The sequence below is a fragment of the Heloderma suspectum genome, chromosome 2, assembly GCF_057233095.1.
Source record: "Heloderma suspectum isolate Gila_16-S chromosome 2, 16-S_ref, whole genome shotgun sequence".
Lineage (NCBI taxonomy): Eukaryota > Metazoa > Chordata > Lepidosauria > Squamata > Helodermatidae > Heloderma > Heloderma suspectum.
Genome location: NC_139459.1, coordinates 48,881,754 through 48,909,474, shown reverse-complemented (window position 1 = coordinate 48,909,474; position 27,721 = coordinate 48,881,754). Strand labels below are relative to the sequence as shown.

The window sequence follows — 27,721 nt, the reverse complement described above, 5'->3', positions numbered from 1 at the left end:
CACTGCAACAACACAATGTGGATGTCCCATTTATGTTCCCTTTGTAAATCTTTCAGGCTTGGGTCTATGGAACTCCATGCCACAGTTTTTAATGAAACTGTCAAACAGACCTCACACTTAGGGTACACTCTCAGCTATAAACCCTTTAACAACCGCCACCCAAATAAAACCTCTACATGTTATAGAAACTCAATAGCTTAGTTCCTATGGCATAGGCATGGGATTGACAGCTCCACTAGAGACAAGCTTATATGATGAACAAAATTAAGAGGTTTATTAAGAGGGTTATTTACATAGTTGGTCCAGGGGTCAACAAATGTGATTGGTAACTAGAAGGTCCATAAAGAACACAGGTAATGTGCCCTTCTGGAGCACCATATACAACATTCTTGTAGAATACAAACTGCAATGCACTTCCCAATACAGGAATGATACCTTGTAGTGACCCTCTTTAACTGCATTATGCAGTGGTGTTACTTGTTCCTTTCCTTTACAGTTAACATCAGCTCCTGCTTTTAAAAGTTCATTTGTTGTCTCAAAACCACCAGCCACACTGGTTTCATGTAGTGGAGTCCAACCTGTAGCAAAGAAAAATACTCTATTTTCTCTAAATGGGATAAAGTGCTCCTTTGCTAGAGTTTATGCCAGGAATGGACAACCTGTGGTCCTCCAGCTGTTGTTGGACTACAGCTCCCATGATCCCTGACCACTGGCCATGCTGGCTTGGACTGAATGGCACTGGAGCCAACAATATCTGGAAGGCCACAGGTTCCTGCTTTCTACTATAAACTCTATAGGATTATTTGCTCTTTAACTTCCAGTTCCCATTCATATAATGTTTATATGTTTCCATCAGTTTCAAAAAATCAGAGCACAACATTATCATTATTACTATGATTAGTACTAGTACGATTAGTAGTAGTACTATTAGTAGTAGTACTATAAGTATTATTACTACATTTATATCCTGACTTTTCTTCCTCTTGCAAGAAATCTATGGCAGCTGACATGGTCCTCTTCCTCCTCTCCATGTTATCCTCACAACAACAACCCCAAGAGTCAGTATCTAGCCCAAAGTCACTCAGTGAGCTTCATGGGATCTTCAACGAAGATCTTTTGAGTCCCAGTCCAACCACTACACCATACTGGCTCTCATCACATTAGGCTCTCATGCAGCAGAGGGCAGCAGCTTCAAAGAATAAAAAGAAAGGGGGAAATGTGGATTTTCATTTGCTCCTTCTTAGCTGTTGCTCTCTTTTATATTGTTTTGTATTTAATATTTTAACATTTTTAATAAGTGTCTGGGAAATATATTGAGTAACTCGGAGTCAGGGGGATGCCACCATCACAGGTAGGGGGAGGCATGGCATTGGGGGATCAACAGGCCAGCTGAAGAGAAGAGGTACCTGAGAAGAGGTAAGCAAGATACCTCACAGCTATACCCTCTTCTGGTTTCCCCCCAACCAGATGGCTCCTGGTGGCCTTGCCAGCTTGCCCTCAGGTCTGGTGGTGCTGCTGAATGCCAGCTCAGTCCAAAATAAAATCTCCCTCATCCATGATTTGATTGTGGATGATGGGGCCAACCTGGTATGTATTACTGAGACCTGGGTGGGGGAACTGGGAGGGGTTACGCTCTCCCAGCTGTGTCTTCCTGGGTACTCGGTGCAGCACCAATACCAACTTGAGGGTCGGGGGGGTGGCCATGGTCTATAGGAATTCTATCTTCCTCTCTAGGCTTCCTGTTCATTCGAGTGTGGATCTTGAGTGTCTGTATCTTGTGTTGGGTACCCGGGATAGATTAGGGATTCTGCTGGTGTACCACCCACCCCGCTGCCCATCAGACTCCCTGCCTGAGCTGACCGAGGTGGTCTCGGACTTGGTGTTGAGGACCCCTAGGGTGATGGTTCTGGGGGATCGCAACTTCCATGCCGAGGCCACTGTATCTGGGGTGACTCAGGATGCCATGACAACCATGAGGCTGTCTCAACATGTCATCAGCCCAACACAAGTGAAAGGACACACACTAGATCTGGTTTTCTTGACTGGGCAGGAGGCTGGTGATCTGAAAGTGGGGGAATTAACAACTGTCCTCTTCTCATGGTCAGATCACTTCCTGCTGATGTTTAGGCTCTCGGCAGCCTTTCCCCTCTGCAAGGAGGGAGACCTATTAAAATGGTCCACCCCCAGAGGCTAATGGATTCTGATGGATTCCAGAGGGCTCTGTGGGATTTTCCTGCTGGTATGGCTAGTGCTCCTGTCGAAGCTCAGGTCGCTCTGTGGAATGCAGAGATGACTCGGGCGGTTGACACAATTGCGCCCAAGCACTCTCTCCCCGTGAGCAAAGCTCGGCCAGCTCCTTGGTATACACCTGAGGGCAATGAAGCAAGAAGGGAGAGAGCTAGAAGGCAGGTAGAGGAAAACTCATGCTGAGTTTTACCAAACACAGGTAAGAGCTCATTATTGAGCCTACCCAGTGGTGGTGAGGGTGGCAAAGAGACAGTTCTTTTCCACCAGCATTGCATCTTCTCCAGTGTTGTCCAGCAGAGCTTTTCCGAGCAGTTCACAGCCTGTTACATTCTGGGTCAGGGAGAGAGATTATGGAACCCTTGGTAGCACGCTGTGACGACTTTGCACAGCACTTTGAAGATAAAGTCGCTCAGATTTGTCATGAATTGGATACCAGGATTAATGCAGTTCCATTAGTAGAGGCATCCATAGCACCATCTGGTCCAGTTTTATTCGAAGAGTTTCAGTTACTGAGACCTGAGGATGCGGACAAGGTGCTTGGCCAAGGCCAGTCAACCACCCGTGTGCTCGACCCTTGCCCTTCATGGCTTATTACATCAAACAAGGAGGGGATATCTGGCTGGGACCAGGAGGTTGTAAATTCCTCCTTGAGAGAGGGAGTGGTGCTGGCCTCTTTAAAAGGGGCGGTAATCAGGCCACTCCTGAAAAAGCCTAACCTGGACCCAAAGGATGTTAACAACTGTAGGCCGGAGGCCAACATCCCCTTCCTGGGCAAGGTGCTTGAGCGGGTGGTTGCAGGACAACTCCAGGCACTCTTGAATGAAACATATTATCTAGATCCATTTCAATCAGACTTCAGGCCTGGTTTTGGAACATAAACTGCCTTGGTCGCCCTGTGGGATAACCTTTGCTGGGAGAGGGATAGAGGGAGTGCGAACTTGTTGATTCTCCTGGACCTCTCAGTGGCTTTCGATACCACTGACCATGGTATCCTTCTGGATAGGTTGTCTGAGTTGGGAGTTAGAGGAACTGCATTGCAGTGGTTGCGGTCCTACTTGGATGGCCGATTCCAGAAGGTGGTGCTGGGGGATTATTGCTCTGTGCCTTGGCAATTATGCCATGGGGTTCCACAGGGCTCTGTTTTATCCCCCATGCTGTTCAACATCTACATGAAACCGCTGGGGGAGGTTATCCGGAGGTGTGGGCTGACGTGCCATCAATATGCAGATGATACCCAGCTCTACCTCTCTTTTTCATCAAACCCAGGTGAGGCAGTGGCTGTTCTGAATCAGTGCCTGGGCACGGTAATGGACTGGATGAGGGCCAATAAACTGAAACTCAACCCAGACAAGATGGGGGTACTGTTAGTGGGTGGTTCGTCTGCCCGGCTAGGTGATGTTCAACCTGTTCTGGAGGGGGATGCACTTCCCCCAGAGGATCAGGTTCATAGTTTGGGGTGCTCCTGGATCCAGATCTGTCACTTGAGGCACAGGTGAACTCAGTGGCATGGAGCACCTTTTATCAGCTTAGGCTGATATACTAACTATGCCCTTATCTGGACAGAGATAGCCTAGCTACAGTTATTCATGCTCTGATAACCTCTCATCTGGATTACAGCAATGCATTATATGTGGGGCTACCTTTGAAAATGGTCTGGAAACTTCAGCTGGTCCAAAATAGGGCAGCAAGATTGTTAACAGGGACTGGCCAACGAGATCACTTTCCTAGCTGCACTGGCTGACAGTCCATTTCTGGGCCCGATTCAAAGTGCTGGTATTAACATTCAAAGCCCTTAACGGCTTGAGGCCAGGTTATCTGAAGGATCGCCTCCTCTCATATGTGCCTGCCCGAACCCTAAGAACATCCTCAGGGGTCCTTCTCTGGGAGCCTCTGCCAAAGGAAGCGAGGCGGGTGGCTACCAGGAGGAGGGCCTTTTCTGTTGTGGCCCCCTAGCTGTGGAATGTGCTCCCTAGAGAGGCTCTCCTTCCGGCGCCAGGTGAAGACCTTTTTATTCTTCCAGTATTTTAGCATTTTAGCTTCTTAATCTTTTAGCTCTGGTGTTTTAAATCTGTATTTTAAACCTCTGCATTGCTGCTAGGTTTTATTCTGGTTGTATTGTTATACTGTGGTTTTAAACTTTTATATTTTATATTGTTCTATGTTGCACTCTGTGGTTTTAATTTTTATGAACCACCTACAGAGCTTCACTATTGGGCAGCATAGAAATAAATAAATAAATAAAATTTAAGAACTGCAATGAGGTCCCATTAAGCTATTAGGCCAGTGAACCACTCTACTGCCAACTATTATAATGCCAACCCAGCCCTGCTGCTAGGAACTCCCCCTTCTGTCCAAGACCTTCTGAATCTATTCTTACCAGCTAGCCTTACCAGTTCTGCCCAGGAAGCTATGTAAGTGCTGTTTGTCTGGGTACCACCCTTCCTCTTAAACGCTGTGCTCCAAACAAGTGCTTGTGAGCAGATAAGGGGATTCAACCCCCTTCCTTGGGATTTCTAGTACTGTGGCAGTATTGTTTTTTGTGTTGGGAAAGCTGCAACACAGGGATGTATGCTGGGCTATGTGTGTGGGGGATATCCTTGTCATTATGAATTAATTGGCTCACTCTGTAGGTGGCATGTGGGCTACATTGCCAGCACAGTCCCTGATTAGTGGGACTTGGCAGTATTTCCAGGGATGTCGAGGGCGTGTCTGCTGTTTCTACAGAGAGCTTCAGCTAATGGGCGATATAGAAATGTAATAAATAAATACATACATACATTTACACTATTATCTGATTTTGTCTGTAGTGTATTTTCTCCTCCTGGGATGAACAGGTATAGGATATGCTAGCCATATCTTAGGTCAATACAAACCATAACTTTATGGGCTTACTCCCAGGTTAAGCAGCCATAGCAAGCATGGAAGTAAGCTTGACTGAACATAATGGGACTTACTTTTGAGTAAACATATATACTCAGCAGTATGCTATTAGAGTACTAATCACTGAACAAAATGGGATTTACTGCCAAGTTAACAAGTTTAGAATTAAGCTGTACAATATATGTACTTTGTTCCAATTTAATAACACACATTATTATCCCATTATATATATTTTTAGCTTCTAAAGCAAATTTACATTGGAGACTACGCTTACCTGCATAGTCCTGAGCATTAACATTTGCACCAGCATTTATCATTGCACATATACTGTCTAGGTCATCTTCAATAGCTGCTCTATGCAATAATGTTTGACCAAAAATGTTTCTTCTATTGATTCTTGACAGTGAAATGTAATTACATGAAGAATCACTGGAACAATTCTTAAAAGTGGTTTGCTTTCCTGAGAAATATACACAAAAGAAAAGGATTCAGTAAGCAAGCAATATTGAAATTTGACTACTGTTGTCTAATTTAACCTTATATGTTTATTATTTAAAATTTATAAAACTAAAAATTCCTCTTGTTGCTGGGAACCATGACATAATGCATTATTTGTTTCAGTAATATATCTGAACATATAACAAGACTGAATCTCTTGTTTCTAATGACATAGAGCATTTGTATATGAGGCTGATAAACCACTGTATCTACTTTCGGTTTCATTGCAGAATTGAGACCTGAGCTCTACACAAAGAGCTTTTCATTTCCTGCTTTTCAGCTACATAATTTCTAGGTGGCGTTGTGCTATAGCAGAATAGCACAGTTACACAAGTAGGAAAATAACTTTTCTTTTACCTTCAGAAATAATACTCCATTTTCCCCACTCTAAAAGAACCCGGGAAAGCACTCTTAAAAAACAGAAGCAAAATTTCAAGATCACGTTGTTGTCTAAAGAATCCATAAACAACCGCAAGGAATCACGAGTGCACAATAAATGCCTCGTGTAGAAAAGCTCATATACAAAAGATCTTAAGAGGAAACATCATAAACACATTGCCTACATGGTATAACCTTGGCCAGATACTGGAGTCTTAGGCTGCTTCCAGACTAGGCTTTTATTGTACAATCATCCTGCTCCATTCATAGAATTTTACAAGGGTGGGGAGGGGGGTCCAGACAATGTGGTTCTTCCATTTGTAACCCTCCTGTGTTTTCCTGCTGCTTCTTCCATCTTTTTTTCTTTCCACAAAAAAATCTGTTAAGGAAGAAAAGATGGAATAGCTGCACAATGTCTTTTGATTAGTAGTGTTGGAAGCCATCAGTCTGGAAGCACCCTTACTGATGTTCCAGCTGTAAAGGAATGAGAAATAAACTGCTTTGAAATCTTGAAATTCCTGCTGTTTTGGAATTTGTCAGTAATCACTAACAGTGCAATCCTAACTGGAGTGGGGTGCAAAGTGGAGTGTGGTAGCCAGGACTGGAAGCTGGACAGAAGTAATTTTTTTTGTACCTCACTGTTTTTTTTTTTTTTTTTTGCCCTTAAAAGATTGTTTAATTATGCCAGCTCCAGATTGGCATAAAGGCCTCCCCAGTCCTGAAGCCTCCCTGGAAGATGAAGGGGCTTCGGATACAAGTCTTCTTTCATCCTCCACCCAGAATGCCCCATTTTGGGGCCTCCCCCAGGGAGCTTTCTGTAGGCATAAACAGGGTCTTAGGGTGGAGAGGAGCAGCCCCTTCTGCTATTAGACATTTTCTCTAAGTGCTCTAAACATCTAGTTTGCCCCTCTGTCCCCAAGGATAAGAAGGATGTGGTGGAATTCAGTATGAACTAACAATTGGGAATCATGAGAGCTTGGCATTTAGATTTGATGGAGGGGTGCATGCCAACCAAGTTAACCACTGTAATGCGCAGGAGTCAATACTCTTTGCTTCTGTGCTTGGATTCGGAAATGTAGGCTCTCCCCTGCCCTAATGAAACTCCACTTTGGGTTGGGATCATGACAGTACAAGATAGATCATTGTGAGGGATAGATACAGGCTTTCAGTTGGAGCTTGTAACTCAAGGGTCCCCAGCATGGTGCCCATGGGCACTTCCAATGGCACCCACACATCTCTTCACTCACTGCCCCCTTAAAAAAAAATGAAATAAAAAACTGAAAAACTTTAGGGTGCCAGGTTCTTCCTTCCTGTTTTTGAACCTGCCCCCGATTAGATGTTCAGCAAACAGGAAGAGAAAGACGGCCAAGGAGTAGGGGGGAAGAAACTAAAGGCTAAAGGCTGGGGGAGGGGGACCCGTGAGGTAAAGAGGTCGGGACAGAGAAACAGCAAGGCTAGAGGCTAGGAGTGGAAAGGAACAGCAAGATAAAGGGGTCAGTGGGAGAGAAAGAGCAAGGTTAGGCATGGAGAAGGGGGAGAAAGAAAAAAGCTAAGAATGGGAAAGGGAGAGAAATATCGAGGAAAGAGATTGGGGGAGAAAAAGAGTGAGGCTAGAGGCTGGGAGTGCAGAGAAAAAGAGAAAGGGGAAAGGTCTATGTGGACAGAAGAAGACTGGGTGGGCCAGGAAGAAACTCTTTTCATTTCCTCCTCCCTCCCATCCTCTATCCTCGCTATTTCTCTCCCTGCTCCATTTCTTAACTAGCTAAGCCTCCACAGCAGCCAGTATGTGACTAGCCACATCCTGCATGGGAGCCATTTTGTGATGGTTTCCACAGCTGTTTCTCAAATTCCCAAGTGTGCTCACAGTTCCAAAAAGATTGGGGATCCCTGTTGTAAATAGTAACATGATACTTTGTCACATGGATACATTTAGAAACAAGTGTATTACCTTTTAGCTATAAACAGAACATCAAAAGCACTACTTACTACTTTTCCTGGCAATCCTCTGGCTTTTCCTCACCTGCTCAACATTGGTATTCACATCCAAAGGAGAGCAGTGGCTGAAGTCGATTCCCAGCTCTGAACACTCATCTGCTTTATCTCCAGTGTTAAATCTACAGATAAATAAAGGGTTTTTAATTACCAGATGCATTTTTCAAGACAACATAAGGTGGTGTTCATTCATATACATTTTAAAATGCAATTTCTTTCAAACTGCAAAGGATAAGGGAAACTGTGTATTTAGTCTCATCCAAATTTTAAATGGGAATTAAGTACTTTTTCAAATATCCCCAAATATTATAACATATATAAAACATCTCTTTTATATAGGAAACATTACATGATATCATACTCAAAATCTTTTGCTGACGGTCTTGTTTGAGCTTCACAACTGTGTGTCTTCTGATGCATCCCTTCTAGAAATAGTTGACAATTGGAAGAAGAATCTACATAATTTACAGTAATGTCCTTTCTTTTTCGGGCTGACTTCCTTAATGTATACGAAGTTACTTGGGCAGGTTGTTCACGTAAACTGGTGTCCTTTAAAATGGAATTTCCTTTTTCAGCTAGTAAGTTGTGAGAGATGATATTCCGATGTTCTGAATTAATTAATTTGTGCTCATACTGCTCACAATTAATCTGTGAAAAAGCAATTATGAAACGGTTAAAAATTATCAGTATAAAGCTCTACACACAACTTAAGTTTTGTTTTAAAAATACAAACATAAATCATTGAATCTCTAGGTTAAATTTAGGGGGCTTCCAAGACAAGCTACATAGGTTTGCCAAATTAGAACAGGATGGATCCTTACCATAAAATCCTATATTCCTCTCAGTCATAATTCACATGTTAGGTTCTTCACTGAAAAAGAGTAATGGAACTGCTCTCTCTGTTTCTCTCTATATAAGGTGTGTTTTTTCTTCTTCTTACCCAATCTGAATGGGGCTTTTGGACACAGAACTTGGAAGGGTATCACACTGCATTTCCTTCACATATCTGATTATTTTAGAATGACCATATTTAAGAGAAAATATTTTCTACCTTTTTACATCCATTTAGTTTCAGTAGCAGATGACTATTCAAAACAAAAATAAAATGATGTTATGATGAATAACAGGTTGGATCCAGATTTGCTCTTCTGTGAATGGAAAGGCTTCTTCTGGCCATGTAAGGGACAGAGATCTAGTAGGGCAGGGGTGTTGAATCTCTTTCCATTTTGGAGAAGCTTTTGATGGGGGGATGGCAGGAGCTGCCAAAAAGGCCACGAGGGTCCTGTGATCTAGCCCACATTTAACCAGTTTGCTAAGCAAAATAGCTCCAATGAAGCCTAGAAATTCTGGCTATCTTAAAAATTAGCTTCTGCATGTCAAGATTCATGACTGATATCACTAACAAGAAATACTGCTCAGTATTACTTCATCCCAATCTGTGTTGCTAATAACACATCCAACTTAATGACATATCATTTTCTTTGCCCCATTCAAGCAAAGCAGTATAATCAACTAGTTAAGCCAGTTTTTAAAAACAATTTGCAGAGCAGAACTAAGCATAACCAGTTAGCTGACTTCACATGTGTAAATTATGCCAGTTCCTGCAATTAGGGCAGGGTACTGAAAGAGGTTCAACACCCGAGGGCCAAATTCAATTTCAGAGAAGCTCTTGGGGGCTATATTCCAGTGGTGGGTACAGCCAAAGGCAATGGGGGCAGGGCCAAAGGAAAAATACAAGCATATTTTGGCATAAAGCTCTTATTGCCAGTACTATGCCTTTGAAGATGCATTTTAACCTTTTAAAATGAGAGGAAACGTGCAAAATCTAGAAACCACTAAGTGATAGGCAGTTGTGGGTAGGGGCATGGCCATCTGGGGAACCCTGGAGGATTGGATCGGGATACAAGTGAGCTGGATTTGGTCCACAGGCCTGAGGACCACAAATAAAGGGGTTGTGCTAGAGGTTGTTTACACTAGTGCTACTAAAGTTATGTTTTCACTAGCACTGGGTACTGTCCATTATAAACCAACCACATTGCCTAAGAAAATGTTTTCTGGGTCATATGATGATTTTTAAAAGATGTGACTGTGAACATAAATGGAAAATTATCATTTTACTTTTAAAGCATACCTACCACTTCCTCCGAAGGGCATGGCAACTTGCCCATCCTTAAAGTTTCTGTTTCTTCCAGGTGTGGCAAACAAAACTGAGATTTTAAATGTGTATCTGTTATTTGCGGGCAACCATCATCTGTTTGGCCTGGTGTCAGTTGTTTCTCTGCCAGGCTATGCCTACTTCCATTTCCTACCTGTTGACAGACAACAGGTGTTGCTACAGATTCTGACAAGTTCAGTGCGGTGAGAAGCTCAGCTGGCAGGGAATTGCTCTCCTTATTTACAGATGCATCCACAGAGAGAGCATCATCCTGATACCCCAACATGTCAAGTATTTGGAGGGTCTCAGAATCACTTAGTGGTTCCATCAAATCTTTAACTTCAAACTTTTCAGTCATTCCTCTATTTGCAGTTATACCAGACACCATTCTTTCAAGAGGTAGACCATTTTCTGTCATATCTTTCTTATTACTGGTCATCCCGACACTTTGAAAAGCCTCTGACACCTCTGTATATTTTGGTACTGAATCCTTTGATGATGCCTCTGTTGCATTCATATCTGCAAGAAGGCTTGTCTCTTGAGAGTCTTCTTCATCATTTAATATCTGTAGAAGCTAAATCATAAACACACATGATAACTTGCAATAAAAAGCCTCAATTTGTTAAACTTTCTTTATAAAAATGATGCTCCTTCCCCCTCATAAACTTTAATTGCTCTTTTGGGCACTTTCCCCAACTCTTATTATATTTGTTTTTTAAACAGAAACAATCAAAACGTACACACCTTTCTGAAGCACAAGTTTAAGCGATGGTTTTTAGGATACAAAAAGTTTTTACAATACCACAACACACAGAGCTAACATTTTTAATGGTTTCTCATCTGTGATCCCCAGATCTCTTTCCTGGGAGATTTCAGCCAAACCTAAGACTCCATCAGCCTTATACACTTATATATCCATGGATATATGAAAAATATGTATATTGTCAGTATATATAACTTATAGGGGCAGAGGGTGAGATGGCTAGATATCATCACTGATGCAATGAATATGGACTTGAGCACGCTCCGGGAGAGAGCGCAGGACAGGAAGGCCTGGCATGCTATGGTCCATGGGGTCATGAACAGTCGGACACGACTGAACGACTGAACAACAAAATAACTTATAGGATAATTCTTCTTATGGAATTATGACACAGCAGTTCTACAGCTGAAGTCAAGCATGTCTGGCCTTGTAATCAGCCTGGAACCCACCTAGAAAATATATATAAGCCATTCGAGGGGCTAAACTACACATCACATGACCAAAGTACACATTACAATAAACATATGGCTGCAGTTGGGCATGGACAAATCTCTCAGTTTCACTTTCTCCTGTGTCCAGATTTTTAAAATCTCAAGTGCTTTCTATTCAATATGTGAAGGAATGTGCAAATTTTAGTAAATTCATATCAAAACCAAACTGAAACTAAATTCTCACCCATGTGCATTCGATAAATTTGTGCCCGTATGAGCTAAACTAGATGTCGTATCTGTTTGCTATGTAGCCATTAAAGATAAGAGGTCTGTCATAAAAAAGAAGTGGCGTCCCTTATTCAGCACTACAAACATGTTTGAATACACAGGCACTCAAATGAAAGCACTTCGAGCGCTGGGCCTGGATAGTTGAATCTGTTAGTTTCAGATTCTCCCACATTCAAATCTTTTTAATCTCAATTTTTTCCCGTCCCATTTATGAAGAAATCTGTGAATTTTGATAAGTACTTACTTGTTAAAAAATGAACCAAGCACAGTTCTCACCCATCCCTAGCTACGCTGGCCTCATCCATCGGCTAGAGAACTGAGAGCCACTGGGGGGCTGCACCTCCTGCCTCCCAGGATGAACATCATTGCAGGGGGGAGACCAACCTGGTCCTTTACATCAGCCAGAGAGGGAGGAGCTGCAGGGAGCTCACTCCTTGCCTCCCTGCTAGAAAGAACACGCAGCTCCAACTGACAGTTCCCTGGGACTGCAGACTCTGGCCTCATCCATCGGCTAGAGAACCAAGGGCCACTGGGGGCTGCATCTCCTGCCTCCCAGGATGAACATCATCGCGGTGGGGAGACCACCCTGGTCCTATTCATCAGCCATTGGTGTATTTGCTTTCCTTCCCCTCCTTCCTCCCAGTCCCTTTTCCTTTTGTGTCGTGTCTTTTAGATTGTAAGCTCGAGGGCAGGGACTGTCTTAATATTCATCTTTGTAAGCCACTCTGGGAGCCTTTTTCGGCTGAAGAGTGGGATAAAAACACCCCTAAATAAATAAATAAAATAAATACAGCAGGCCTACAACTCCTCTCTCCTCATTCTCATTTAGGTACAGATTATGCATGATGTAATGTCACATGTAGCACAATCAGGCAGTGGGAAACATTGACATGTCACTCATTTTAATGAAATGTCATTGGAAACAACAGCTGTGTATTTATGGAAACGTGCTGTTTGGATAATTTTCTCAAAGGAATAGCAAAATATTGGCCTAAGAAATAAATAAGTCCACATTCCAGCCTTCCTGGTTTCTTTTTCCTTTCAAAATGACAGTTGGGGAGACTTTTTCCAGGATGGGGAATAGGTTTCAGGGAATTTTATATCCCTAAAAGTATACACTTTCTTTGCTTTGTGCTCTGAAATTTCTACCCATGGTGATTGTGCAGACAAACATGTTTCTTTTAAGATCTTGACCTGCATATGGGAATGCAGTGCAAGAACAACCAATAAAGGATATAGAAAATAATTCATTGATCAATAAACTAAACCCACCACATTTTAAGCCACAATTTGCCCCTGTGCATATATACAAAAATATTTGTGCACATTATTGAAGTAAATAGCAGCCATGGGGAAGGCTGAGCAACCATGGAGGACTGGGAAGAGACATTTAACTTTTTTTCTCCCTGTCACAGTCTCAACAAAAATAACCACCCTGAAACTATATGCTTAAGGCAACACTGGCACCAATGGGAGCTTCCCTTGAAAGGTAAAGAACAACTTCAGAGGAGATTTTCATTGGGACCATGGCAGGGTCAGAAAGAGTTAAATTTCCCCTCCCCATGGTGTTGAGAATTCTCAGGCTTCCTTGCAGCTGCTATTTTCATAACAAAAATTGTGTTTTTTAATTGTATATAAACAATTAATGTCATGTGTAGACTGGTGCTCAGTATAGCAGGATCACTGGAACTGCTATGGCAAATTACATAAATTCATTTTCAAAGGCTAGATGGACAATTTGGCAAGTCTGATCTGTTACAAATTATTACACCATGCAAGTGGTCTTGAATATCCCCTGCCCTGTTAGGTGCTGTATCATTATACAGTTCCTATGGGCATGCTAGCTGATTTGCATAAATGTAACAAGATCAATCTCCAATAAGGTTTGTAATGCCATCTTTGTTCAGATCACAGCTATTTTGTTTCTTAAACAGTATTTTTAAAATATGGGAAAATATGTTCCTACCTTTTCAGTGAAAACATGTTTCATAAGCTATAAACTAATTGAAACTAGTTGACTGTATGCATATAGAAAAACATTAACAGACCTACATTTCTCTCTGATGTCTCCAGAGTTCCTGCCATTTCAGAATCTAAACCTAGAACAATAATAAATAAGATCGACAACTTTCTTTTCTTTTCTTTTTTTACTGCATATTACTTTAAACATCCTTTAAATTCTAAAAAAATTACCTAAGTTGCCCCAAGGTCTGTTCCAGGTTTTAAAGTCTTGGGGTAACATGGGCAATAACAAATTTAGCCATCAAGGAGGAGGAGGATGACCTTATATCATGTAACACAATAACTTCGATAGCCAGTGTGGTGTAGGGATTAAAATATTGGACTGGGACTCAGGAGATCTGGATTTTAGTCCCCACTTGGCCATGAAACTCACTAGGTGACTTTGGGCCAATCACTGACTCTCAGCCTAACCTACCTCACAGGGTTGTTGTGAGGATAAAATGGAGAATCATGTACACCGCCTTGGGTTCCTTACAAGAGGAAAAAAGGTGGGATATAAATGCAATAATAAATTATACACACACACACACACTTTCCCTATAAGGGAAAGCATGCCTTCCACCCACTAGGTAGGACTACCCAATTTAGCTTTTATTGACTTTACACCTAGTGCACAACTTAAAATTGATCTCTAGTTCTGCTAATATAAGGGGTGGGGCTGGCCTCCAGTAGCTTCAGTAGCACGGCAGCAAGTGCAAAGCTCTGGCTGTCACCATCCTTCCAAAGCAGAGGCACTTGGAATGACAATATCCAACGATAATATCCTAGCATCATTCTCAAGAGTGCCTCTGGGAAAGAAGGGTGGGGGTGACCAGAACTCTGCATCTGCTGCTGCACTGCCAAGCAGCTGGCACATCTGGGAGCTTTAAATGGTAAAGGAAAGATAAAAAGATAAAATGCTTTCTGCCATCATTGTAAGCTCCTTCTTCTCCCTGTGAAGCACTTCTGAAGTTGAAGCAAGTAACCAAATCAGCATCTGTTAATTCTCCATGGACAAATGGGGGGAGGGTGTGAATTGGAAGCAGCCATTTCTTCCATGTTTTTCTGTTGTTCTGATCTCTGTCATACAAGGATCCCATTTGTTCCAATTAATTATACAGACAGATCTGAGTAAAGGTCAAAGTAGACATTATTGGGAATTCTGTAATTAGAACTCTCCATGTATGTATGTATGTATGTACGTATGTAAAAGCATTCATAATTTGTGTGTGTGCGTGGCACAGGGGGCGGGGTTGTTTAAGAGAGATATACCTAGGCCAAAACTAGATGTGATATAATTACCATGCATGCTTTTTATGTAAAAAGCAGCCACATGGAAGCCTGAGCAGCCTCGGGATCATAGGAGGCGAGGAGCAAAAGTTTAACTTTCCCCACTTTTAAATATTTCTACAAAATGTATATCAACTCTACTTAAAGAAGTTACTCTTCATTATATAAACATACAAATACATACAAATACAGTGCTTGTATTCCCCATGCACAGTTGCAGCTTGTGGACAATCAGGCTGGCAAATATCTGTAGCAATGACTGGACAGTTCATCCCAGCTCTAGAAAAAAAGAAGTTTCATATGTATATCTTTGGGATGATTTGGGCTGGATTTTAATCTGTGTACCTTCACACTCATTTACACACAATAGTGGATATAATGATGCATCATGGGAACAATTTAGTTCATGCAATTATTGGGATTTATAAAGTGCCTAAAAGGCACTAACTGTTCCTAAAAGAAAATTTACGATATGAAAAAGTGGACCCACCAAAATGTTTGCCTCCTATCAGTGGGGAGGCCCACTTTCTGGGACCGGCAACATACAGGTGAGGGCCAAGGGATGAGGAAATACAGCATGGCACTGGTGGGTTGAAGGGGCCCTTGCCATAGCCACAGCCAGGTGCTTCCTCACAGCCTTCTCTTCTCCCCACCCTTCCCCAGAGTTGCCATGATCATTGCAGTGCTGCAGCAGTAGGGCACTGCTGATCCCAGGCTCCCACAGGGACAAGATGTCTCATCCACAGCATCCTTGCTACAGCTCTGAGCAAGCCAGCCAGAGTGCTTCACTCCAAGGTCCTTCCCTAGCAGGGATACCAGTGCAGGGCGGAGGCAGCAAGAAGGAATAGCTGCTGCCAGACCTGCAGCTGGCTGAGGAGCACAGGCAGAAGCAGGAGGGAGGCAACACCCCACCTCCCACACCCCACCATCAACAACAATAGCAGTAGCAGGGCCCTGGATAACGTTGAGTGTGCTGATATGATGCTGGGTCCACACTTCTGGAAAGGATGGGAGCTGCAAGCCACAAATGTATCCTTTACTTTCTTATAAAAGGGCCATCGCCCTGTCTAGAGACCCTTGAATTTTAGGGCATTTTTACATGAGGCATTTATCGTGTGATCATGACTGTTCACTCAGGGAAGTTCACGGGTCCTTTTCATGACGTTGTCAACCTCCGGTGCCTCTCTTGTCATTTTCTAGGTTTATTCCACCATTTTAAAAATCTCTGAAAATGCAGTAACAAAAAAATACCCGCCAAAAACCACATCAAGAATCATGTGATACTTTAGGCGTGATACTTCCATCGCCATCCACTGGCTATATAAATGAAACACATAGAACGTGCCCACAAAGGGACCAGGAAAAATAAGGTGGGGGGAGGCACGTGTATTGTGCCCATTACAAACCCACAAAGACTTCTGAAGACAAAGCCCTGGTAAGATTCCAGGATTTTTCCTTACTGTAGAGAGGTTCTTAGGCTGTTCACTGATAGGTACAGCCAGTTTACTGAGATGGGAGGAGTTTCACCATTTTCATCTCTGGCATCCAGCTACAGGCAGGGTGGAGGAGACAATGAGGAGTTAGTGGGGGATAAAACACCTTGGTACCTGAGATGGAAGCAATATCACCTCCTCCTGTATCAGGCAACTGGCTGTGGGGTACTTTGTTATTGCCAACAGGAGGAGGACAAGGCAGCAGCAACTATGGGAGAACAAGATCATACACCAGTGTACAATTCTTTGATAGGCTGAAGGCACATGTATATATGTTTTAGTTGCTCCCCATGTTATTGTTAGTATATTGGTTTTATTATATATTTTAGTATTTTTATATATTTTAGTATTTTATGATAGAAAAGAAAATCTATTTGCTGATGGCTACCACGTGTTGGATGACGGGTGGTATATAAATCGGGGGTTTTGTAATCAACCAAGGCTCACAGCACTGTGAAAGCATTTTGAACTCTTTTTATATTTCATCAAGGTAGCTAATTTTTTTGCTGCAACACCCCCACCCCCCAGCTGAATGTTACATCCACCTGATATTACAGGTGGAAATTTAGTCTTTGAAAAGTCACTTGTATTTATCAGGGTTACATTATGCTTACTGGAGCAGAGACTGCGATTCTTCCTCTTCATTTGTTTCTTGATATAGCTAGAAGAAAAAATGCTTATCATCTCAGAACAAATAAACACTAAGACTACAATCCCATACACACATTGAACTCAATGCGGCTTACTTCTAAATCAATACGTATAGGATTGCACTGTTAGTTGTCTGGCTTTTCTGCATGACTGGATGCCAACTGTGTTGTTCCGCTACCAACTGCTAGATTTGGTTGGCTATAATGCCTGAAATATGAGTTAGACTAGGCCAGACATAGACTATCATATATAAAATCTTTAAGGAAAGCAGACGATAATTTGAAAATTAGCCATGCAATCCAATGCGTGTTTATTTAGAAATGTCCCACTGTTTTCAATGGGCCTATTCCTTATTAAGTGTGTTTCAGATTGCACTTTAACCCACACTAATAAATATGAACAGATATAAAGATACCTTATTATACAGTATTCACACATGCAACTTGGTTGTTTTCTTTATAGCTTACAAGCCTATATTCAGCACTCCTACATCTTCTTCATTGTCTAATTTCAGTTCAAGAGAGTGAGGACCTTTCTGTGTGACTGTTTTTCCAAACATCAAATGTGTGCTTGTTAGACAATTATTGAACAGAATCCTGACATCCTCCCTCAATGTAGCATGTCTGTTGCTGTTTCGCATTTCTAGCATATCTTTGTTGTTGTTGTTCAGTCGTTCAGTCGTGTCCGACTCTTCGTGACCCCATGGACCATAGCACCGTCTGCGGTTATCTTGGAGCCCAAGAAAGTAAAATCTGTCACTGCTTCCATTTCTTCCCCTTCTATATGCCAGGAAGTGATGGGGCCAGATGCCATGATCTTAGTTTTTTTTAATGTTGAGTTTCAAACCAGCTTTTGCACTCTCCTCTTTCACCCTCAACAAGAGGATCTTTAGATCCTCTTCGCTTTCTGCCATTAGGGTGGTATCGTCTGCATATCGGAGGTTGTTGATAATTCTCCCGGCAATCTTAATTCCGACCTGTGATTCATCCAACCCGGCATTTCTCATGATGTACTCTGCATATAAGTTAAATAAGCAGGGTGACAATATGCAGCCTTGTCGTACTCCTTTCCCAATTTTGAACCAATCGGTTTTTCCATGTCTGGTTCTTACTGTTGCTTCTTGACCCTCGTACAGGTTTCTCAGGAGACAGGTAAGGTGGTCTGGTACTCCCATCACTTTAAGAATTTGCCACAGTTTGTTGTGATCCACACAATCAAAGGCTTTAGCGTAGTCAATGAAGCAGAAATAGAGGTTTTTCTGGAATTCTCTTGCTTTCTCCATGATGCAGCGAATGTTGGCGATTTGATCTCTAGTTCCTCTGCCTCTTCGAAACCCAGCTTGTACTTCCGGTAGTTCTCGGTTCGCATACTGCTGAAGCCTAGCTTGTAGGATTTTGAGCATCACCTTGCTGGCATGTGAAATGAGCGCAATTGTGCGGTAGTTTGAACACTCTTTGGCGTTGCCCTTCTTTGGAATTGGAATGTAAACTGACCTTTTCCAGTCTTGTGGCCACTGTTGAGTGTTCCAGATTTGTTGGCATATTGAATGCAGCACTTTAACAGCATCATCTTTTAGGATTTTAAATAGCTCAGCTGGAATACTGTCATCTCCGCTAGCTTTGTTGTTACTAATGCTTCCTAAGGCCCACTTGACTTCACTCTCTAGGATGTCCGGCTCAAGTTCAGTGACCGCACTATCATGGCTATCAGGGACATTCAGATCTTTCCTGTATAGTTCTTCTGTGTATTCTTGCCACCTCTTCTTAATCTCATCTGCTTCTGTTAGGTCCCTGCCTTCTTTGTCCTTTATCATGCCCGTCTTTGCACAAAACGTTCCCTTGAGATCTCCAATTTTCTTGAAGAGATCTCTAGTCTTTCCCATTCTGTTGTTTTCCTCGATTTCTTTGCATTGTTCATTTAAGAAGGCCTTCTTGTCTCTCCTTGCTATTCTCTGGAACTCTGCATTCAGTTGGGTATATCTTCCCCTTTCTCCCTTGCTTTTCGCTTCCCTTCTTTCGTGAGCTACTTGTAAAGCCTCATCAGACAGCCACTTGGCTTTCTTGCATTTCTTTTTCTTTGGGATGGATTTCGTTGCTGCCTCCTGAACAATGTTACGGACCTCCGTCCATAGTTCCTCAGGCACTCTGTCTATCAGGTCTAATCCCTGAAATCTATTCCTCACCTCCACTGTATATTCATCAGGGATATGATTTAGGTCATACCTGAACGGTTTAGTGGTTTTCCCGACGTTCTTCAATTTAAGCTGAAATTTTGCAAGAAGCAGCTCATGATCTGAGCCACAGTCAGCTCCAGGTCTTGTTTTTACTGACTGTATGGAGCTTCTCCATCTTTGGCTGCAAAGGACATAATCAATCTGATTTCGATATTGACCATCTGGTGACGTCCATGTGTAGAGTCGCCTCTTGTGCTGTTGGAAAAGAGTGTTTGCTATGATCAGCATGTTCTCTTGGCAAAACTCGATTAGCTTTTGTCCTGCTTCATTTTGTACACCAAGGCCATGCCTGCCTGTTATCCCGGTGATTTCTTGACTTCCTACTTTAGCATTCCAATCCCCTATGATGAAGAGGACATCTTTTTTTGGTGTTAGTTCTAGAAGGTGTTGTAGGTCTTCATAGAACCGATCAACCTCAACTTCTTCGGCCTCAGTGGTTGGGGCATAGACTTGAATTACTGTGATGTTGAATGGTTTGCCTTGGATTCGTACTGAGATCATTCTATCATTTTTAAGATTGTACCCCAGTACTGCTTTTCCCACCCTTTTGTTGACTATGAGTGCTACTCCATTTCTTCTAAGGGATTCTTGCCCACAATAGTAGATATGATGGTCACCTGAATTAAATTCGCCCATGCCTGTCCATTTGAGTTCGCTGATTCCCAAGATGTCGATGTTCAATCTTGCCATCTCATGTTTGACCACCTCCAGCTTACCTTGATTCATTGACCTTACATTCCAGGTTCCTAAACAATATTGTTCTTTACAGCATCGGATTTTCTTTTCACCACCAGACACATCCACAGCTGAGTGTCCTTTCGGCTTTGGCCCAGCCGCTTCACTCTTTCTGGCGCTACTTGGAAATACCCTCTGCTGTTCCCCAGTAGCATATTGGACACCTTCCGACCTGAGGGGCTCATCTTCCAGCGTCATATCTTTTAGCCTTGTGATACGTTCCATGGGGTTTTCTTGGCAAGAATACTGGAGTGGGTTGCCATTTCCTTCTCCAGTGGACCACATTTTGTCAGAATTCTCTGCCATGACCTGTCCGTCTTGGGTGGCCCTGCACGGCATAGCTTATGGCTTCACTGAGTTCACTAGCATATCTTGCAATGTTTTATTGCTGAAAATCTAATTTTTTACCTGTTAAAAATTACTGGTAGTCTATGTACTTTTCCTTTATGCCTGAAGGGTGCAGGAATGGTCACTGGCAGTAATTGTTAAAGGAAGAAAGTGCTGAAGCTGAATTGGACTAGAACGTCAGATTAGAAGGAAAACCACAGACATTTATTAACAATATAATGCTGAAGGTGCACTAGCTTAAAGTTGGCAGTTAATACAATTAACTGTATCATTGTACAGACAATGACAATGTATTGTCATTGTTTCAATGACAAAAGTGGCTGTGGGTAGCTTTGTTGTAATACAAGGGCTGAGTAGCTGCCCTGTGAAGAAATTGCTGGAGAGAGCAATCCTATGACCCCTAGACAGTCATGTGACAGGGGCCACAGGACAATTTGGATGCCTGGATCTGAAGTCGGAGACACTGCTCTGACACTACTCAAGTGGGGAGCTTGGCCAGGAGTCCAAGCTCCCCACCCCCTCCTCCTTGCAACCAGGGCAGAGAGAACCACACTGGCTGTCTCTCTGAGCTCACAAAAGCGACCTCAGAGAGGAGGGAAAGGGGGTGTTTCTATGGACAGGGACTGGGGAAGTGAGGATACGAGCTATTCCCAGCTCTCCCCAGCCTCCTTCCTCCCCCTTTGCAGAGGCCTAGCTAGATGGGCAAAAATACTCATCTAGTAAAAATGCAGAGCAGGAGGAGCACAGAGGGAAAGAACACCTCAGCGCGCCTCCCGCTCGGCACAGGATGCCTGTCAGTCTCCAAGTTAGGAGGCTGACGGGCATCTGGGTAGGATTGCACCCTAATCCAGCCTCCCTCAATTTGGTGTCCTCCAGATGTGTTGGACTACGACTCCCATCTTCCCCATGCAGAATGGCCTAGGATTTTTTCTTTAAAGGAAAAAAGCTGTATGTGCGCTCCAACATTGGAGAGGAGTAAGCAGCCTATAAAAAAAAGGAAAAGAGCATACCTAAAACGGCTAACCAAACGTCATGACAATGTTGAAGGGAAGGGGATAGCTTTGCTGATTATCAAGTTGTAGTTTTTCTAAAGTATAATTTAAAAAGACTAAAAAAGAGCTTTTGCTGGGGTGGCACATATAGAGCATTCAGTCTCTAGGAAACAGAGAAAATAAAAGAAACTTTAAAAAAGATTGTTAAATGGATCAGGTCCATTTTTAAATGGATCAGGTCCATTTTTAAATGGATCAGGCAATGGGAGCAAGTGTACCACTTGCCAACCATGATGCCACAGGCACTAACTAAAGTATGCCTACGTCATTTGATAAGTGAGAAAACCTCAAAGGTGCACAGAGAATATTTACTGGCCCAAATCTGTATTTCAAGTCTAGCAACTCTTCCTAGAAAGCACAGTTCCACACTTTACATGGGTGTTTCTGCAGCAAACCTTTAAAGCGGACAACATAACACCTGTGCCCACATCTGGAAATCATAGTCCCTACATACATGTATAATGGTGTTTAGGGTTTTTGTACATTGTCTGCACTATCACATTTGTTGTAGGAAACATTGGTATGCATGCAGCAAACACATTTGCCACATGAAGTGTAGAGATGACCTTGGTGCACTTAACCTTCAATAATGTTTTTCTGACATTTTTTCCCGTTTGAGCATCCTCCATTGTACCATTTCAGCAGGCATGCTCACCAACTGTAGGCATTAAGGGTTTTTTTGTTTTTTTTTCATAAATGGAGAAGAACCAGCAAGGCTGACACCTTCTGTACAGATCTGCCCCATCCTTCTCCAGGACATTTTATGGGAGAGTCCATTTAGTTCTAATCTGTGCACTCCCCCCACTCCACAGCAGTTACAAAAAAAGGAAAGGCCTAGAAAGCCTGGAAATAACTCCACCCCCCACCCCCCCTTCAGCAAGACGGCCATTTCCATCCCATCAGTGGAGGCAAGATATTATTCCAGAAGCCCTGATCAGTCTACTGCATCTTTGGCACTATATTTAGCACAGAGTATTTTCTAGGATCCTGTTATCTGGAATGGATCCTATATTGCAGCAATACTGCAGCACTGAGTGTTTGCTCTTCCTTACATGAAGGAAGAGCAAATTTCAAAAGTTTTTTTTGATCTCAAGCTTTCCAAATATTCTTTATACTTAAATCATTACCACAGTCTACCTGAACATGTACCTACCATATTAATCAGCTCCGTTTGCCTTTGGATTTGTAGGTTAATGTTGTGTTGATGAATAAATTGAAACTCTGGAGATAGCTTTTCTACAATCACAGATAAAGATAATTAATGCAAATGACTGCACACAGTTCCATTGCCCTCTTTTCACATAAACAAACGTATTAGCATTCAGAGTTCCCAATCCATTTAAATCCAACTTCAAGAGGTGGGACACATGTAACATTTTTAGAGCAGCAGGGGTGCTCCAGACATACCTTTCCTCCCCAGGGTTCAGCTCTGAGAGAGAAAAAAGGGCTTGTGCAAGTTTGAACCAGAAACTGGCTATGCGTATTGCTGATCACCTTATCTTTAGTAGTGATGCCACCAAGAGCCTCACTCTGAAGCAGTTTTTCACTTAGTTAATAAGGTAATGAATTAATGGAAAACCACATGCAGTGCTTAAAGAAATACTTTAAAATGCAGATAGACTCTTTTCAAGGGGATTCCTGAACCAATGTTCATTTTGCTGGCATGCATGCAGTCTGTCATTTCAGTTGTGTAGCTGGGTTCACCCACAGCTGAGTAATGTGCCATGAGATCTTTTTGTATATTACCTTTGTCTTCACCGCAACATAACCATTGTCTTATGTGTTTTTATGGATTATCTTCCATTAATGAACTCTTGAAGGCTTTCTGAATAGTAAATGACACACCCTGGGTTGCTTTGCTAGACTGCTAGAGCTAATGATTGATTGAGGTGAATCTAGTCTTTATTTATTCCTCCCTTCTTAATCCCTAGATATTATCTAGGGATTAATGCAAATAATAATGTAAGTAGTTCAGGGTAATTTCTGGATCCCGCAAAAATGTATGGGTGGCTCTTCCCTTAAATTGAAAAGTGCCGGTAGCACTTCATTTGTGCAATGTACTAAAAGAAAAGTAAGCCTTCGACAGAAAGAAGACTACATCTCTGGATCAGGTGGAGTATCTTAAGATGTTATGACTGCACTGAAAATTGAGATTTCGCAAGCTCCAGGTTTTTGTAGGCCTCTGAGCAAGAGGCAAAGAGCAGGATTCAGTGCTGTCACAGCGTTAGCACAATGTTGTTAGAGCTTTCTAGGCAAAGGGGAAAGCAGTGATTTGCCACCTATAATGACATTGCACTAGTGTTGGTTTGCGCTAGCGCTGTGGCAGCATTGGATACTGTCCTTTAGTCCCCACCGATAGTGAAATAATGCAATTAAAGAATGATCCTTAGTACATTCTCCCTTTTGGCTTACTAAGTGCTGGAAAAGCAGTGGGAAGAGTGGATTAGGAATCGCACTGGGTATGATTGGTTGATATTTTAAATATCTGTGGCCCCAGGCAGCTGCCTGGCCTTGCTCTGGCTATGACTGAGGTCCATACTATTAAAAAAAGTTAGGTCAAGGCCTTGGGGAAAAGTAAACACTGTCACAAATTCTGTATGCTTTTGCATCTCCATAGAATGAAGGTTCTATACAAGAGAATGGAAAGGAGAAATATTTGTGGGGAACTGAGCAGTGTAGCTCTAACAACTATTTATCTTGCACAGCTTCCTCAGGAAAGATGATGAGCAGTTGGTATTGCGTCATCAGTGATCCAAATTGCTGCCAAGATCCCAAGAGCAGTGGTGTACTGGGGCCAGGGCTCGCAGGGATGCAGTGCCACCACTTTTTTATTACTAGTGTCTCTAACCTCATCCGACCCCTCCAGATTTCCCTATTTCTTCCAAGCTTAGCTGCAATCCTCACAGTAGCTGGGGGGAAATGAATTTTCTCAGCAACAATATATTGTGTCCTGTTGTGATACCAAGTATTTTGGGTGGCTTGGTCTTGAATGGTCAATTAAGACCCATTGGATTTGCAAAACACCTGTCCCAGGTGGAGATGGAAACTACTAGATGTGGTTTGTTGATATGGATCAACACAGCTGCCTGAATTTCTGTACTCTCCTTGGAGGCGTGGCTATGGGGATTGTCATGATGAGTGCCTGCACTGCAAAATTTAGCACTACACCACTGCCCAAGATGTCTCTGCAACAGAAAAGTCTGAGGTGCCACTAGAAGCACTGAGCATGCAAATGCTGGGTAACATAACCTGAAATAGATGTGATGCTCATGGCTTTCCCCTGGCCCAGATTCTGCAGTTGTAGTGCTAGTTTGCAGAATTTGAAAGTTATGGGGCACTTTGGTATAATCTTATTCATCAACAGTTCTTGAATCACGGCATTTTTGTTTAAGAAAAGAGTTTTTAAGGCTCCCATAAGTTCACACATGCTCCAAAAAGCATGGAAACTATAAGAGGCCTGCCTTAATTTGCACAGCATGGAATGGATCTAACAGTGCCCTTCCATTCACAGATGCTCCTCATAGTGGGAGAAAGCCTGGATCCAACCCAGTATATTCACCAGATGAACATTTTTAAATGGCAGCTTGTTCCTGTGGCAAGCAGCTGTTTATATCTGCCCTTCTTACTGTCATCAGAGGTATTTTTGCACTAAGAAGATCTCTAGGGCTGCAATCCTATACGCACTGGGAGTAAGTCCCAGTGAAACTGGGATTTACTTCTAAAAAGACATGTATAGAACTGCACTATAGTCAGGAACCTTTAAAGGGATGATCTGTATATCCAGAAACATAAGGTGGTAGAGTCCTATCTGGATTGTACTACTATTGACAGTGTTTTGTAAAGATATGCAGAGACATTAAAGCAGCATTATCTGTTATGTTCTTGCCTCTGCTTTATCATTGGGATATTTGATATAAAACTTTTTTCATACAGCTGGAGTGATTTTGACAAACTATCTTAAACCATTAATGCAGGCTTAAGCCCAAGTATAGTAGATTTAAAGACGAGACAATCGATTGTGGAATGCTGTCTCTGCCGAGCTCTGGTCAGCTCCTATGTTAAATACCTTCCAATGCCAACTGAATGCTTTTCTTTTTCTACAAGCCTTTGTGTATTGTTTCTTTGACAGCAATAATGATATGTGTGTTTTTACATTATAACTGTTGTTAGTAATTTGTTGATTGATTGTTAAAGAGATTGCCCTTCAAGAGGCAGCAGTGTGACCGCTATTGATAAGGCCCACACTGGACCCAATGGTTTGTGGCAGCTACCAACTTACACAAATACCCCATTTTTGGGAAGATACTCCCTAAAACGGCAGTCATTCTTGGATGATACTGATTATCTAGATCCATTCTAGCAAGGGTTCAGGCCTGGTTTGGGGACCAAATTGGCCTTGATCACTTTGAAGGATAACCTTTATCAAGAGAGAGATAAGGGGTGTGTGACCTTATCAGAGAGTAGCATTGAGGGAGTGGTTTTTAGGCCCTGGCAGTTGTGCTATGGGGCACTAAATTGTCCCTGATGCTGCTAAACATCTATATAAAGCGCTTGGGAGCAGTCATTAGGAGATCTGGAGCAAAGTCATATCAATATGTTGCTCACACCCAACTCAATCAGAGGGCCTGGTTGAGAGCCAATAAACTGAGCTTGAATCCTGGCAAGATGGAAGCACTGTGAGTGAGTAGTTCTTGGGTCTGAGATATTGGTTATTTGCCTGTTCTGGAATGGGCTGCACTCCCTTGAAGGAGCAGGTGGATAGGCTGGGGGTCCTCCCTGACCCATTTTTGTCACCGGAGGTCCAAATGGCTTCGGTGGTTAGGAGCACCTTTTATCAGCTTCAGCTGGTGTGACAACTACAGCTGTTCCTAGACCGGGATAGTTTGACTCCAGTAGTCCAGGCATTAGTAACCTCAAGACCGATTTATTGCAATGCACTTTATGTGGGGCTCCCTTTAGGGATAGTCCAGAAGCTTCGCTTGTGTAAAATGCAGCTGCTAGGCTACTGACTGGAGCATCTTTTCAACAGCATGTAACACCTCTGCTGAAAGAACTGCATTGGCTCCCAGTATGCTACCAGGCCAAGTTTAAGATTTTGTTATTAGTGTATAAGCCCTAAACAACTCGGGACCAGGTTACCTCAAGGACTATCTGACTCCATATACATCTGCCCGGTCACGATGATCCTTAAGAGAAGCACCCTGGTAGTACTGCATGGTCCAGAGGTCTGCCTTATGGCTATTAAGAATAGATGTTGCAATTTAATTTTATTTAAATTTAAATTTAATGATTTAATGTTGCAATTTGTGAAATTCCCTCCCAGTTACTATCAGGAAGGAGCTGACAGTTTTAATTTTTAGGCGCCTGCTCACAACATATTTTTTCACTCAGGCTTTCCCTGAGGTGGGATCCAGCGACATACATTGGTTTTACTGATTATGTGATTGCTTTAAAAAAAATTTCCTGTGTGTCTTTTATTATTGTGTGTTGCAACTACTGTGGTATTTTTTAAAACGTTCAGGGGTATATAAATCTGTTCAAATAAATAAAAATACATAAGTAATATCAGATGTAATTCTCATTGCATTTAGTTGGTGTATTCTGTTTGTAATTAGCATGAGTTCTGAAGCCAGGAGAAGATAGCCCATGGGCATGTTAAGGAAAGGGGGGGAGGGGAGAGATGACCATTTTCTACCATTTTCACCTTTTATTTTTTATTTGTGGCTTCCTGCATTACAAAGAGATAACTTTAAAAACACATAGACAAAAACGTATTCTCGTTGGCGAGCTCTCACTGAAATATAGAAGGGATGTTGCAGAGCAGCACTACAAACAGAAACAGCGGGGCATCACTAACCATGTCATCAATAGATCACTTCTCCCACCACATATCTCAGTGATACTTCTTGTTACCATTACATTCCTTAATAGAAAAAGTTGGATTTTCTGCAGTCTCAAAAGAGAGGGAAGAAACACGGGGAAATCACAGTAGAAGGCCAATCAGATTTGTGTGTCATGTAGATGCCCAGTAAAATGTAAGTGAATAAATTGTGGTTACTCTGAAGTAAATGCTGTATCTAAAAGCACCTAGAGACTCAGGGTCAAGCTATACTATGACCAAGTTCAGATGACAAGCTGTGGTTTGTCAAGGGTTCAGACAACATGCCACAGGTGCCAGAATGAACATACAACCCCCGGCTGGGGTTGTTGTGTCATGCGAGCCTGGTGAGCATGAGTTATGCGAGGGTTAAACAATCCTCACATAACCCTAAAACAGACAATGGGT

The 27,721-nt window shown here is 42.4% G+C and overlaps 1 protein-coding gene across 1 annotated transcript in view; it reads right to left on the bottom strand.

Annotated features, from left to right (window-relative positions):
- The window catches only part of ANKRD31 (ankyrin repeat domain 31), a 98,837-nt gene that overhangs the window by 51,159 nt on the left and 19,957 nt on the right, over positions 1-27,721 (bottom strand). Inside the window, 9 exon segments of the mRNA XM_084833466.1 lie at positions 436-578; positions 5,402-5,587; positions 7,990-8,117; positions 8,357-8,643; positions 10,131-10,724; positions 13,685-13,731; positions 15,108-15,202; positions 17,031-17,077; positions 22,589-22,671. Coding sequence (XP_084689592.1) covers positions 436-578; positions 5,402-5,587; positions 7,990-8,117; positions 8,357-8,643; positions 10,131-10,724; positions 13,685-13,731; positions 15,108-15,202; positions 17,031-17,077; positions 22,589-22,671 — 1,610 coding nt within the window.